Genomic DNA, 14206 nt, shown 5'->3' on the forward strand with positions numbered 1-14206 from the left:
TATGTTTTTTTTCCTACAAGAAAATCATACCACATATTTCAGAGGCATCCAGAACATTGTTAACAAAGGCTAAAATCGACATTACTGAGAAAACTGTACTGAGGAAAATACTATAAATATAAACACACTTGTACATTCTCTTCATTCCTTCTGAAGCTCATAGCCCCACGAAAACGATCAGTGTCCTTCTGCATTGTCCCTCAAGCATCCCCACTGTACAAAGACCTGCACCTGGGTGTAAACGTATCAGAACTGCGCTAAGAATTCCTGGCCAGCAGGAAGGCACCTGGGGAGTAGGGGTGGGGTAGAGTTTTATGTAGCAGCTGTCTCAAAAGAAGGAAATTGGAGGAGGATGCAAATCCTTTCTCTCCCAGGCTGTCGGCCTCAATTCAGGCAAATAATTTGCTTCTGGAGGATTAACCTCCCTCCCTTCAAAACTATCTAATCTTTCTATATACAAATGCCACCAATATCTTTGTAGGTCAATTAATTCTACAAAGGACATTATTTACAGAGCAAAGGTAACTTAAAGACATTGGATAAAGAAAATAGAGAAATACACATGAGAATTCAACTAGATTATTGGTTCCCTAAAAAATGCTGTTGACAAAATAATGAAATAATAAACTCTTACTTTAAGTACTCAATAAATACAAGTAAATTTTAAATCAAATATGCATAAACTACACACACACACACACACACACACACACACACACACACACACACATACATGAATGAGGGCGAATCCTACTAACTCAGGTTTTTGGGGCAAGAGGAAAAAAAAAAAAGTAATATTCTGATTTGACACATATATATAAGCAGTCCCCATCCCAAAATAACTTTCTTTCATTTTCTCTACTTTCCAGAATGCCGCTATAGGAGCTTCATGAGAGGAAAAACCTGCATGTTTAAAAAAAAGTCTTACTGCTTAAGAAGAACAGAAAGAGAACAATCAAAGGTAAAAATAGTCTGAAGTTGTCTGCCAGGGAAAACTGCTAGGCAGAACCAGTCTACCTTCTCTTGATGTTCTTTTGACCCTAAACCCCTTTTTCTATACTCCCCTCGGTTCCCACTTCAGATTTCCCAATACCTGCAAAGATCCTAATCCTTTACTTCAGATCAGTCAACAGCATACTCATTTACAAAGGCTAAACTGTGATGGGAAATCATTCAGAGATCAATGTAAACTAGTCCATACTACCTTGAGGTCAACTGGCATTGAAAAAGGGCTTTTTTCAAAGTTGTGTATACTTCACTGTATTCATATGGTAACTGTACATTCTCACTGTAAAAGTGTCACATGATACAGAAATTGACAAGCAACTGGCAAGAGTTTTGAGTGTTTTGATTGGGGCATGGAAGAAGTTAATCTTGGATTTTACCTAGGATCAATACTATATTTCTGAATGTGCTAATAAAGTGGAGAGCTTGAAGAAGTGTGTGCACCCTGCACCCCTTGAAAGAAGAGGACAGAGTGGGAGGAGGCAGAGTTCAGAGGGCGCTCAAGACAAACTATAATTCAGAACTTGGTATAAGGCAGGCTTTGGAAGCAATGCCTCCTTACTTTCTCTGAACTCAACCTTCCTAACCTTCCTCCCCCCCAATCCAGAATTCAATGTACATATTATCAGTGATGGGGTTCAGGACACACTTTCCCAAAATTTAGCATGTTGGCATATTGATGGACTCTCTGCCCTTCCCCTTCTCCCATGGAACAGATCATAAGACTACCTTATGAAAGGTTGGAGAAGGAAATGGTAACCCACTCCAGTATTCTTGCCTGGAGAATTCCATGGACAGAGGGGCCTGGTGGGCTACAGTCTATGGGGTCACAAAGAGTCAGACATGAGTGAGTGACTAACACTGACTTACTACTTATGAAAGGTATTCTCTCTCTTCCTAGAGGGAAGGAGCTTCCTCATCTCTGAAGACAGAGAGACACTGAGAGGAATCCAAACAAACATTCTTGCTAAGTTTCCCCCGGTGTATTAATTACCCTTAGCTCATAGGCTTCAGTCCTAGTACATTTGTCCATGACTTTCTACTCTTCGTCAAACCTAGCATAAAATGCTCAGGTTTAAGTGCTTCTTCAGGTCTTCATTTCCTTATCAAAGTTTCCATATCACATAAAACACTCAATAAATTTATATACCTTTCTCTTCTTAACCTGCCTAGAACCTAGACAGGTAGAAGGAAAACAGTTTTTCCTACCCTCACTGGTATGATATATTAACATTGTGAATCAAACAGGCTTTTATCGGTTAATTGAGACACAATCATTTAAAATACTGTTTATATAAAGATGACTGTACTGAAACATCAAACATCAAATTTAAAATAAGTTTACAGCATAATCAAAACTGATGCCTGCCTCCTAGGTAAGACATAAAGTAAGAGGATGAAGTGTAATGGGTTCTGGGTTGGGACTCTCAAAGCAGAACACCAGGTCTTTGGCATCTTGGATATGGTGGATCAGTAGGAAAGTACGCTCTCTTTAAAGGTGGAGCTGAAGTTTTCAGTCTTTTTCTGTTAAAGAAAAAATTATCCATGACACTTGTTAAAACGGTAAGGTAGACTTTATTTGGACTATCATGATAGGCATGAGGAATACAATGGGGTGTTGCAGTAAGGGAGACAGACTGGGCTCAACTCAAACACAAGAAGTGGAGATAGCCATGGGGTAGGGGACAGTCCATGGACAGAACCCAGACAGGTAGGTTCTTATCCTATACTAAGAGCATAGGATAATTCTTTGACAAACTGACCTAACAGAATACTTGCTGAAGGCAGGCCAGGATGATCAGATATTTCCTGGGGGGGTGGTAGGGAACAAGAAATTTGGACAGATATCAAGGGTGACCACATATTGAGGGTAAGGATTCTGGCTAAACTGACATAGCAGGATTCTTCAAAATACACTCCACAAAAACAGAGATGGAAGCCCAAGGTCAGACCTAGTGGAGCAGAGGGCTCAGAGGAGTCTGAATAAAGTTTGGTCAAGAGGAGAATCTTTGTCAACTCTTAATTTCTCTAGGCTAAAGTAAAGCTGGGGACCTGGCTCTTATCAAAAGTGAGGACATTCCAGGTCATGTGGCTTTGTGGGGAGAGGAAAGGGAAAGGACTGTGTGTGCACTGCTTCTCTCTGAAGTAGGTGAGACAGAGCCTCAGAGCTGAATTGATGTGACAAGGAAGGAGTAATGTGTGAAAAGTTAACTTAGAGTTAATTATCCTGGGTTGGGAGATATGTAGGGAGATAAAATATACTGCTATTGTTTAGTCGCTAAGTTGCATCTGATTCTTTTGTAACCTCATGTACAACAGCCTGCCAGGCTCCTCTGTCTATGGGATTTCCCAGGCAACAATACGGGAGTGGGTTGCTATTTCCTTTTCCAGGGGATTTTCCCGACCTGGGAATTGAACTTGTGTCCCCTACATTGGCAGGCAGATTCTTTACCACTGAGCCACCAGGGATATATTGAATAAATGTAAAATTATTTGTGTTTTGCTAGTGAACAAAACAATTGTCATAGTACTTCTAAAGGATCTTTAGTTCAGTCGCTCGTATGTTATAAAGGATCTTACCTTATAACATATTTATAATCTAGGTATAGGTAATAATACAGCAGGACTTTTCATGGAAGACCTCTAATACTCTTGTGATTTGCCATTTTTATTACTGTGAAGTTTAACTAAATTAAATATCAGAGCAATAGCATAGCAAATGACTATACTGACACTATACCTAATACTTATTTTAAAAATTAAGATTTCAACACCATCGTCCTCTATACTTTGCTACATATGAGAAAAGACCAAGTTCAAAGCTGAACTTCTCTGTCCTTCCAGCTTGAGTATCTCCAGGTAGGATGGTTGGAGAACAAGGACTCAGTTAAAATAAATTATTCAAGGGGAAGAGGAGTCAGGTCTTAAGAGAATGGACCTGATACTGGTGGGATAGAAGGGAATTCTGATCTGGGGAAAAAAGGGACATGGGATCCAGAGAAAGGGCTGGGCACCTCCTTCCTCTTCCATTTAGCTCAGTCCTCCTTGGCCCCATATCCCTTCTTCTCAGCTCCACCCTCAGCCCCATCCTTCTCCCAGCTTTCTTCCTTCCCTCCTACCCCTAATCATAATTCTAAGGTATCTCCATCAGTTAATTCCAGCAGTGGGCTAGGGCCCAAACTGGATCTGAAGGAAGAACAAATGACTCATACAAATTATAAAAAGATGTCAAGCCTCAGTAATTTCTGCAACCAGGGAATTAAAACATAGATACTTTGAAAAGGTATTGAACTGGAGCTCAGGAGGGTATGTAGTCAGACTGCTTTTCTCAACATCCACACATCTGTATGACTCAATTTAAAGAGGCATAATCTGGTTAAGGTTTAAATGGTAGAAATTTCAAAAAATTTTTACATTCTACAAAATTCCTGGTATTTTGGCATTTAAATAGGCAGAGAATACTAGAATAACCAAAATTTTTTATTTTTATAATAATATACTTTGGCCACCTGATGCGAAGAGCTGACTCATTTGAAGATATCTTGATGCTGGGAAAGATTGAGGGCAGGAGAAAGGGACAACAGAGGATCAGATGGTTGGATGGCATCATGAACTCAATGGACATGAGTTTGCATAAACTCTGGGAGTTGGTGATGGACAGGGAGGCCTGTCGCGCTGCAGTTCATGGGGTCGCAAAGAGTGGGACACAACTAAGCAACTGAACTGAATCTCAAAAGTAAGTATATGACTGTTTGCAATGGCTAGTGTACATTACAAGGCATGTGAAAGCTATGTCACCCTAGAATATTACATTCAAGTCAGTGATGCTTAACTCCACATGTACATCATGATAACTCTGTGGGGTTGGGCTCAGGCACCTATATTTTTAAAAGTTTCTTAGGTGATTCTGACACACAATTCTGGTTAAGAGTGACTGTCTTAAAACTGTTAGTTGCTCAGTCATGTCCGATTCTTTGCAACCCATAGACTGTAGCCTGCCAGGCTCCCCTGTCCATGGAATTCTCCAGGCAAGACTACTGAAATGGGCAGCCATTCACTTCTCCAGGGGACCTTCCCAACCCAGGGATCAAAGCCAGGTCTCCTGCATTGCAGGCAGATTTTACTGTCTGAGCCACCAGGGCAGGAAGACATTAAGATCTCACATACAGAGCTGCTTTGCTTACAAACCCATTACTAATCTCATCATCTCCTTGGTTTAGTTTTTATTTGATGAGTATTACAGGAGCACTTAAAGAAACATTTAAACTTTCCTTCCCACACCTTCAGAAAGTTATTTAAAACTAAACATTTCAAATGAAAGTTTAAAAAGTAACACATTTAAAGGTGGGCTGGGAACTAGGTTATTTACTTTGAAAAGTAAAGCTGTCAATCTACAGTATAGAATAAGGAATCAGAAGGAGTGATGCTACCAGAGGCAGGGGAAGCTAAATGGTCATCAAATTCTTCCTAAAACATGTCCTAATGGCATGCCTTCATTATTTTCTTTAATAGATGACAATTTATCATGTAGGTTCACATTCAAATGGGAAGGAAAATATACCTTCAAGATGTAATCAATTTTCCAATCATGTATTTAGAATAATCTCTATAACCAGTACTCCTGCTAATATTAAAAATCAAGAGCTAACTATACCATCTGGATATCATGAGTCAGTTTCTAAAACTCAATTCATTTCCTTTGGTTTTTCATCCATGTATTATGAAAAACTAAATTTTATAAACATACCTTGGGTCAAGAAGGCTTCTTAAAAACTTGAAAAGCAAAACCTGGTTCTGAACAGAAAAATAAAGAATACAATTAAATATTAAAACAAACTCTTTCAACTATGCTGTGATAAAGAATTTTAGAACATCCCTTTAAAAAGCATGTATGACATGTTTACTTCTAGTAAGCTCTCTGTGCAGATCTAAGAAATGCTGAAGAATCATTTGGAGGTCATTTCTTCTCAGTAATTCTTATCATTGTCACATATTCAATTCTGAGTGCAGAAGAAATATAAATACATTGTTTTGCCCCTCAACCCTTGCCAAAAAAAAAAAAAATGCCCTCTACTGAGACATATCCTGTAACAGTTCCCAGCATGAAGACCCTTGGAATGGGTCCAGAGCAACTGCTCTGACCTGCTCTGGCTGCACAGATGGGTTCACCCTGCCTCACCTGGTTCTCCCTGTGACAATGGCCAACTGTGAGACAGTTAATCTAGGTGAGGCTCAAATAGCAACCACCACCAAAAAAGCTCATTACCTTTCCAATATAATCAACTACAGAAAAGACAGCAAACTACAACAAGTTAAGCCTGCTGTGCTGCAGTCCATAGGGTCACAAAGAGTCGGATACGACTGAGTGACTGAACAACAACAATACTGCATGATATAAAAATTTTATAACAATTCACTCACTAGTGCACAGGCGAGGCTTACCATGAAGCAAACATATCAATTACACTAGGCTATCATAAAGCAATCATACTGCTTTTTCATTATCAATGCATGAGTTGTTATGCTTGTAAACAAATACAAATTTCTTTTTCACATTTTTTCATTTTTGATGTCATGTTTTAATAATATATATAACATATACAGTGCTTTTATAAGACAATATTGATATGAGTACTGATGGATGATTCATCTTATAAATATACAACAGTATTGATAAATTTTGTTCAGTACCGTAAATGTATTTTCTCTTCCTTAAGATTTTCTTAATAACATTTTCATTTCTCTAGCTCACTTATTCTAAGAATACAGTATATAATACATATAATAGACAAAGCATGTGTTAACTGAAGGTTTCTGTTACTGGTAAGATTCCCAGCCAACAGTAGGCTATCAGTAGTTAGACGAAAGTTATATAGGGACTTTTGACTGCATTGAGATTGGCACCCCTAACCCCTGCATTGTTCAAGAGTCAACTGTATATGTTTTTATATCCTTATCACTTTATCAGTGTGCTTTTGGCCCATGGCCTCCCTTGTGGCTCAGCTGAAAAGAATTCGCCTGCAATGTGGGAGACCTGGGTTCAATCCATGGGTTGGGAAGATCTCCTGGAGAAGGCAAAGGCTACCCCCTCCAGTCTTCTGGCCTGAAGAATTCCATGGACTGTACAGTCCATGGGGTCATAGAGTCGGACCCAACTGAGTGACTTTTCTCTTCTTTCTTTTGGCCCACAGCCAAAAGAATTATTCACTGAATTAATAGATGACTCCTTATCTTGAGTTAATGGGCCTCATCATACTGGACAACCAACCCTATAGACCCAGGAGTCATTTTTTACTCCACCCATCACATTCATCTAATTTCCAAGCCCCACACACTTTATTTCACAAATGTATCTTAGGCTTGTCCTCTCCACTGGCACTGCTTTCATCCTGTCCTAACCATTTCTTGCCAAGACCTTTTGCCTTCCAACTGGTCTCGCCTCTATTTGCTCTCTTTGCCAGCCCATTCTCCACACACAGAGTTAATATTCTATCAAATGAATCTACCGGTATCACTCCTTTGCTTAAAAAAAAACTTCAGTCTCCAGCACACAGGAGATATAGCATAATTTCTTAGCATTATATACATGACTGTTCAATATCAGCCCCCAAACTCTTATTTTCCAGTCTCTATACATTTAATTCCTTCCTTCCAATATACCTTTTACAGATTAATATAATGCTTCTTCCACCATCGTCTTCACCACATCATTCTCTGAATATGAATGCTGCTTCATGCCTTCAAGTCTTTACTCACCTAGAGCCCATTATCTAGAATGCCCTTTTCAATTCTCTGCCTGGAAAACTGACACCAATTATTCAAGACCCGGTTTGGGCGTATCTGGGAACACTTGTCTGACTTGCTCACACAGTCTGTCACTCTCTCCTCTTGTTCCTACAGCACTTTTTATGCATGTCTGGTGTAGCGCTTATAACACTATACTATGGTTATATAAGTGCTTCTTTATTCCACAGGAAAAATTAAGAAAAAGACTACATTCTGATTAGTGCCCCCCAGAGCCTACCATACTGTGGTACAGAGTAGGACCACAGTAGTATGTAGTGTGAATATGAATGAATGAAATGAAATCAAATCCATATCTTTTATCACTCATGCCAGCTGTGCTCCCCCCCACCCCCCACCACTACTTTGGCTTCCCTCTTGCATACCTAACTTCCACTACTATAATTACTACCTGAGGACTCTCGGTTGTGCTACATGCCCCTGTCATTGTCCTAATCTCTATCACTTGTGGCCACAATGGTAGTGAGAAAAACTCACTACTAGCACTGCCACAGTAGTGACAAATGGAATGCTGGTCCATTAAACAGTACTTCAAACTGAGCATCTCAGTATTCAGCATTAAAACAGCTGTATTCTAGCTAAGATTTTCCCCCAAAAAAGTTCTAAATAGACGGCATTAGCCCAATAGGAGCATGATAGAAATCTAAACAAATAACATCAACTCCGAAGAGAATATGGTCATAGTCACTATAGAAAAAAATAAGAGTTGCGGGGGGCGGGGGGGGGGGACCCTCTGTGGATTACAATTTTAGAGTAAGTACAGGTTATATTTCCAAAAATGTTTCTGTGATGGTAATATTCATTATGCACAAAGATAAACTCCCTCATTTCTGGACCTAGATTATCACAGAATTGCTTCTAAGCATGCCCACGCACACACACAATGTGCAGAAACTGCTATTAAGGCAACAACAAGGGGAAGAAACCATTACAATACAGATTTCTTAGGTGGGTATTCAGTAACTGCCTCTCCACTAGATGTTCTGCAGAATTTACCTGAAGTTTCTTAATGACTGTTTCGATCTGTTCAGAAAAGTGAGTAGCAACCAGCTCTGCAGCTTTACAGGGCTTCAGGGCCACAAGTTCCTGTAACAAAAGAAAAAGATAAAATAATCTTCAGTGTTAAATTTAAATAGAATTTCCACAAATGTGATGCATAATACCAACATCAATACTTTCACGAGCTTCTATACTGCTTTTCAGAAGACCTCAATATAGGGCCACAATTTAAAAACATATTGCAAGTGAGCAAAATTAGAAAAACATCATGTAAAAAAAAAATCAGATTTTTATATAAAAGGTAATTCAGAATTTGTAGAAAATGAAAGCACTAAAATTCTGGATTTAGGCCATGATATCTACAGGATGAATGAAAGCTCCCCAAATTCCCTGCTAGTGAATTTACCCTTGAGCTTAAAGTAATAACTTAAAGAAGTGGAAAAAAACAAAAAACAAAAAAAACCCACACAGTTGCTATTTCTTTAGCTAAGACTTCTGAAACTTTACCTCCAATGCCTTGTAGATTTTAAAACCAAAATTGTCTTAAGAAATTAACTTAAGGTCGTAAATCTCAAATGACACTAAGAGGTTGACCACTGTTAATAAGACCTATTTCTGTCAAATCTAAGACTTGCCATCTGCCCTCTCCTTGAACTTTCCTAGACATTACTGGCTATCCCTTTCTTCTTGAAACTCTCTTCTTACTTGGTTTCTGTGACCCTATTCTACCTTTTCAATTGTATGATCCATGGCTAAAATGCAAAGGCTGTCTATAGATCAACATATTATACTGTCAAATAAAAATACAATGAACTATCATGACTGCAATATTCATGATATATATCTAATAATTTTGTGTTGGTATTTTAGAATTAATAATACTTAGCTGACACAAATAACTGTAGTTTATACTACTTTCATACAACACAACTCAAAACAGAAAAGGCACAACTAATCAATATCACATATAAAAAGAGGGATATTACTATTGATCTTCAGATATTAAAAAGATAAACTATTATGAATTAATCTATGTCCAGAATTTGAAAATTTAGTCAAAATGGCTAAATTCTTAGAAAAATGTAATTCAATAAACTGACTTAAGAAATAGAAAATCTGCATTGATTAGTAGTCACTAAAGAAATTGAATGAATAGTCAAAAATCTTCCTATATAAAACACTCCAGGCCCATATAGCTTTACTGGTAAGTTCCCAGCAATCATTTAGGGAAGAAATAATTACAAAGTTAATTAATCTCTTACAGAGAATAGAAAAAAGGAAACTTCTTCAGCTCATTATATAAGGGTAACAAACCTCTGATACCTAAACCCTGTAGAACATAAGGAAGGAAGGAAGATTACACATTGGTCTTAACTGCGAACATTGATAAAGACAGAATCTAACAATGTATAAAAAAGATAATATAACAGGCTCTAAGTTGCATTTATCCATAGAATTCAAGGCTGATTTAATATCAATAAAATTTATGACAAAAACAGAATAAGGGAGAAAATTTTAGCATACTAGAAATAGAAGACTTCCACAAAAATCTTTATACTAAACATTGTATGTCAGAAATAAAATTTTAACCATATTATTAACATTAGTGTTTTGCTAAAATATATGAAGTTGTGACAATAAATCTAACAGTAGATGAATCTACAGAGGAAATTATAAAACACTCCAGAAAGATACTGAACAGACAGTTACACCATATGGTCATAAGGTAGAAGCCTCATAATGTAAAGATGTCAGATTAAAAAAGATTCAAAGATTCAATGCAATCCCTGTCAAAATTATAAGGTTAGGAACTTGACAAGTTGATTCTAAAAGGTATTTGGAACTAAGCAGCCAATATTCTTTTAAAAATATGAAGACTTATTATAAAACAACAATATTTCAAGTAGTGACTTCAAGACCAATCAAACAGAACAAGACCCAGAAAAAGACAAAACACAGAGATTCTTGACATCTCATGATAAGGTGGCACTGTTGAGCAGTGCGTAAAGGTAATCTTTTAAAATAACTATTGCTAGGAAACAGATCAATGGAACAGCAAAGAAAGCCCAGAAATAAACCCAAACCCACACTAACGGTCATTTATCTATGACAAGGCAAGAATACACAGTGGAGAAAAGACAGCCTCTTAAATAACTGGTGCTGGGCAAACTGGACAGCTACATGTAAGAGAATGAAAACAGACCATTCTCTAACACCATATACAAAATAAACTCAAAATGGACTAAAGACCTAAATGTAAAAGCAGATACTGTAAAACTCCTATAGGAAAACTTAGGCAGAACACTCTGATATAAATCATAACAATATTTTTTTGGATCCATCTCCTAGAGTATTGAAAACAAAAGCAAAAATAAGCAAATGGGACCCAATCAAACTTACAAGCTTTTGTAGAGCAAAGGAAAACATAAACAAAATAAAAAGATAGCCTTCAGAATGGGAAAGAATATTTGCAAACAATACAACCAATAAGGGATTGATTTCCAAAATATACAAACAGCTCCTACAGCACACACACACAAAATCCAATCAATAAATAGGCAGGAGATCTAAACACATTTCTCCATTTCTCAAAAAGATGGCCAATAGGCACATGAAAACATGCTCAACATTGCTGTTAGAAAAATGCAAATCAAAACTAAAATGAGGTATTACCTCACATGGATCAGAAAGGCCATCATCAGAAAGTCTACAAATAGTAAATACTGGAAAAGGTGTGGATAAAAGGGAACCCTCCTATACTGTTGGTGGGAATGTAAACCGGTTTAGTCACTATGGAAAATGGAGGTTCCTCAAAAAAACAAAATTAGAACTATCATATGATCTAGCAATCCCACTCCTGAGCATATGTCTACCTAGAAAACATAAAAACTTTAAATCAAAAAGATACATGCATTCCAGTGTTCATAGCAGCACTATTTACAACAGTCAAGACATGGAAGCAACCTAAATGTGTACAGACAGATGACTGGATAAAGAAGATGTGGTATATGATGGAATATTACTTAGCCATTAAAAAGAATGAAATAATGGTATCTGCAGCAACATGGATGGACCTAGAGATTATCACACTAAATGAAATCAGACAGAGAAAGATAAATAACCATATGATATCACTTACATGTGGAGTCTAAAAAAAAAATGATCCAAAGGAATTTATTTACAAAACAGAAGTAAGACTCACATACACAGAAAACAAACTTACAGAAACCAAAAGGGAAAGCGGGGAGGGATCAATTAGGGATTTTGGATAAACAGATACACACTACTATATAAAAGATAGATAAATAATGAGGACCTACTATACAGCACAGGGGACTATATTCAATATATATCTGGTAATAACCTATAATGGAAAAGAATATGAAATGGAAAATATATATATATACAACTGAATCACTTTGCTGTATACCTGAAACATTGTAAATCAACTATACTTCAATTTTTAAAAAGGGGGAAAGATTCAAAAATGGAAAAAAATTGTTCCTGAGAGAACTAGGTATCCATATTTTTAAAAAATTAATTAATCCCCAATTCAAACCCTATACAAAAACTGCTTTTAGGTGGGTCTAAGATTTAAAGTTGAAAAAAGAAACAAGAAAGCTTTTAGACAACAATACAGAAGGACTTCAGTACCAAAGAAAAAAAACTGATTATTCTGACTACTTAAAAAAAAAAAAACTTTTCTTAAAAAGAACCATAGAAAAAAGCCACGGAATAGAATATACTTGCAATATGTATCACTGAAAATAAGACTAACATCCAGGATATACAAGGAATTCCTTCATGAATGAGTACAAGAGACATTCTAACAGAAAAATGGGCAAAAGACTTGAACAGTGATGTCACAGAAAGAAAATTTAAATGGCCAATAAATATGTATCTATCAATCTCAGTAATTAAGGATATGTAAATTTAAAACAAAACGAAATGTCATTATACATCCACTAGACAGACAAAATTTTAAAAGTTCAGCAAGAATACAGAGTCAGTGGAAAATCTCACACAATGCCGGCATCTGCTGACGTTTAAAGTATTTATCCCAGTTAAGTGGCAACTACACACCCCAGAACAGAGATTATCAAATGTTAACATGCATCAAAATCACCAGAGGGGCTTATTAAAATATATTGTTGGGACCTGTCGACAGAGTTTCTGATTCATTAGGCCTGAGGAGAAGACTGAAACAGCATTTCTATCAAGTTCTCAGCTGATGCTGTAATGCTGGACTGGAGATCAAACGGAACCACTGTCCTAGAAAAATGCATGTGGCTGTGTTCAAGATGCATATGTAAGATACCAATAGAATGAACAGAATACTTATAAAATTTAATACTGTACCGTAATAAAAATGAACTGCAGCTACATACAACAAAATATAGAAATTTCTCAAAATATTGAGAAAAAGAGAATAACCTCAGAGTATAACCTCATTTATATAAAGTTCAGCAACAAGCCAAACAAAACATATATTTTTAGGGGTGCAGGCAGATGCAATGACAATATATAAAAGTGTAATAAATTATCAGAAGAACGAAGATAAATATTCATTATCCTCGTTCTTCTGATATTAGCGAGGCAGTGAACCGGGATGAGGAAAGGATACATGGGAACAGTCTAGGGTACTAGCAATAACTATTTCTGGTATGTTGAGTTTTAAATTTTTTATTAAACTGTACTTTTATTTTATGCACTTTTCTCTTTATATTTCAAAATGAAAAGTGTTTTTAAAAATTTCATGAAACATGAATTGTCCATATTGGAAAAACCATCTAAATGAGAGATTCTTTACTGAAATCCACAGACCCAACCTAAGAATGGCTTTTAAGAAATCTGTGGATCCTTAAATAGTGAACAAAATGATGCATCCAAGCACATGTGCAAGACTAGGAAGCACAGGTCCAGATCTTTCATTAGAGTCTCAAATGCAGTCTGTACCTCGCAAAGTGTTAAGAACCACTAATCTATACGCTATGTACGTATACTGTCTGAAAACTTTATTATAAGGACTTTCCCTCTACACACTTAATGTTGATTTTATTTATATTAAAAAAAAGCCACACAAAACCTTCAACAAAAAGTCTACAGATTTCTAATGTGACCTTCAGAAGTACTAAAAAGTTCAAGGTAAAAAAAAAAAAAAAAAAGGCACAGATGTGGGGAAAATAGTCAGCAGAAATAATTGTTGTGCAGCAAAAATATTTCTTGCTTCACCAGTATGAGTTTTCTGCTGAATAATTTGTTTGTTCATGGATTAATGCATCATGTTTCACATTATGCAGAGAAACACAGCTTCATTTTTGGATGTCTGGAGTCCATGTGCTCAAAGCACGGCATAATGCAGTTGAAATGAAAAGAATAATGAGCCATAATGTAACTA

General features: G+C 36.7%; 1 protein-coding gene across 6 annotated transcripts in view; it reads right to left on the reverse strand.

The window, feature by feature from the left end:
• The window catches only part of VPS8 (VPS8 subunit of CORVET complex), a 291024-nt gene that overhangs the window by 130218 nt on the left and 146600 nt on the right, over positions 1-14206 (reverse strand). For all 6 annotated transcript variants that reach the window (XM_024995281.2, XM_024995278.2, XM_024995290.2 and 3 more), the window contains 2 exons: positions 8806-8895; positions 5753-5799 (listed from right to left, as the gene is read on the reverse strand). In XM_024995281.2, the coding sequence (XP_024851049.1) occupies positions 5753-5799; positions 8806-8895 (137 nt within the window). The remainder of the gene's footprint in view (positions 1-5752; positions 5800-8805; positions 8896-14206) is intronic.

Source organism: Bos taurus, chromosome 1 (genome assembly GCF_002263795.3).
Source record: "Bos taurus isolate L1 Dominette 01449 registration number 42190680 breed Hereford chromosome 1, ARS-UCD2.0, whole genome shotgun sequence".
Lineage (NCBI taxonomy): Eukaryota > Metazoa > Chordata > Mammalia > Artiodactyla > Bovidae > Bos > Bos taurus.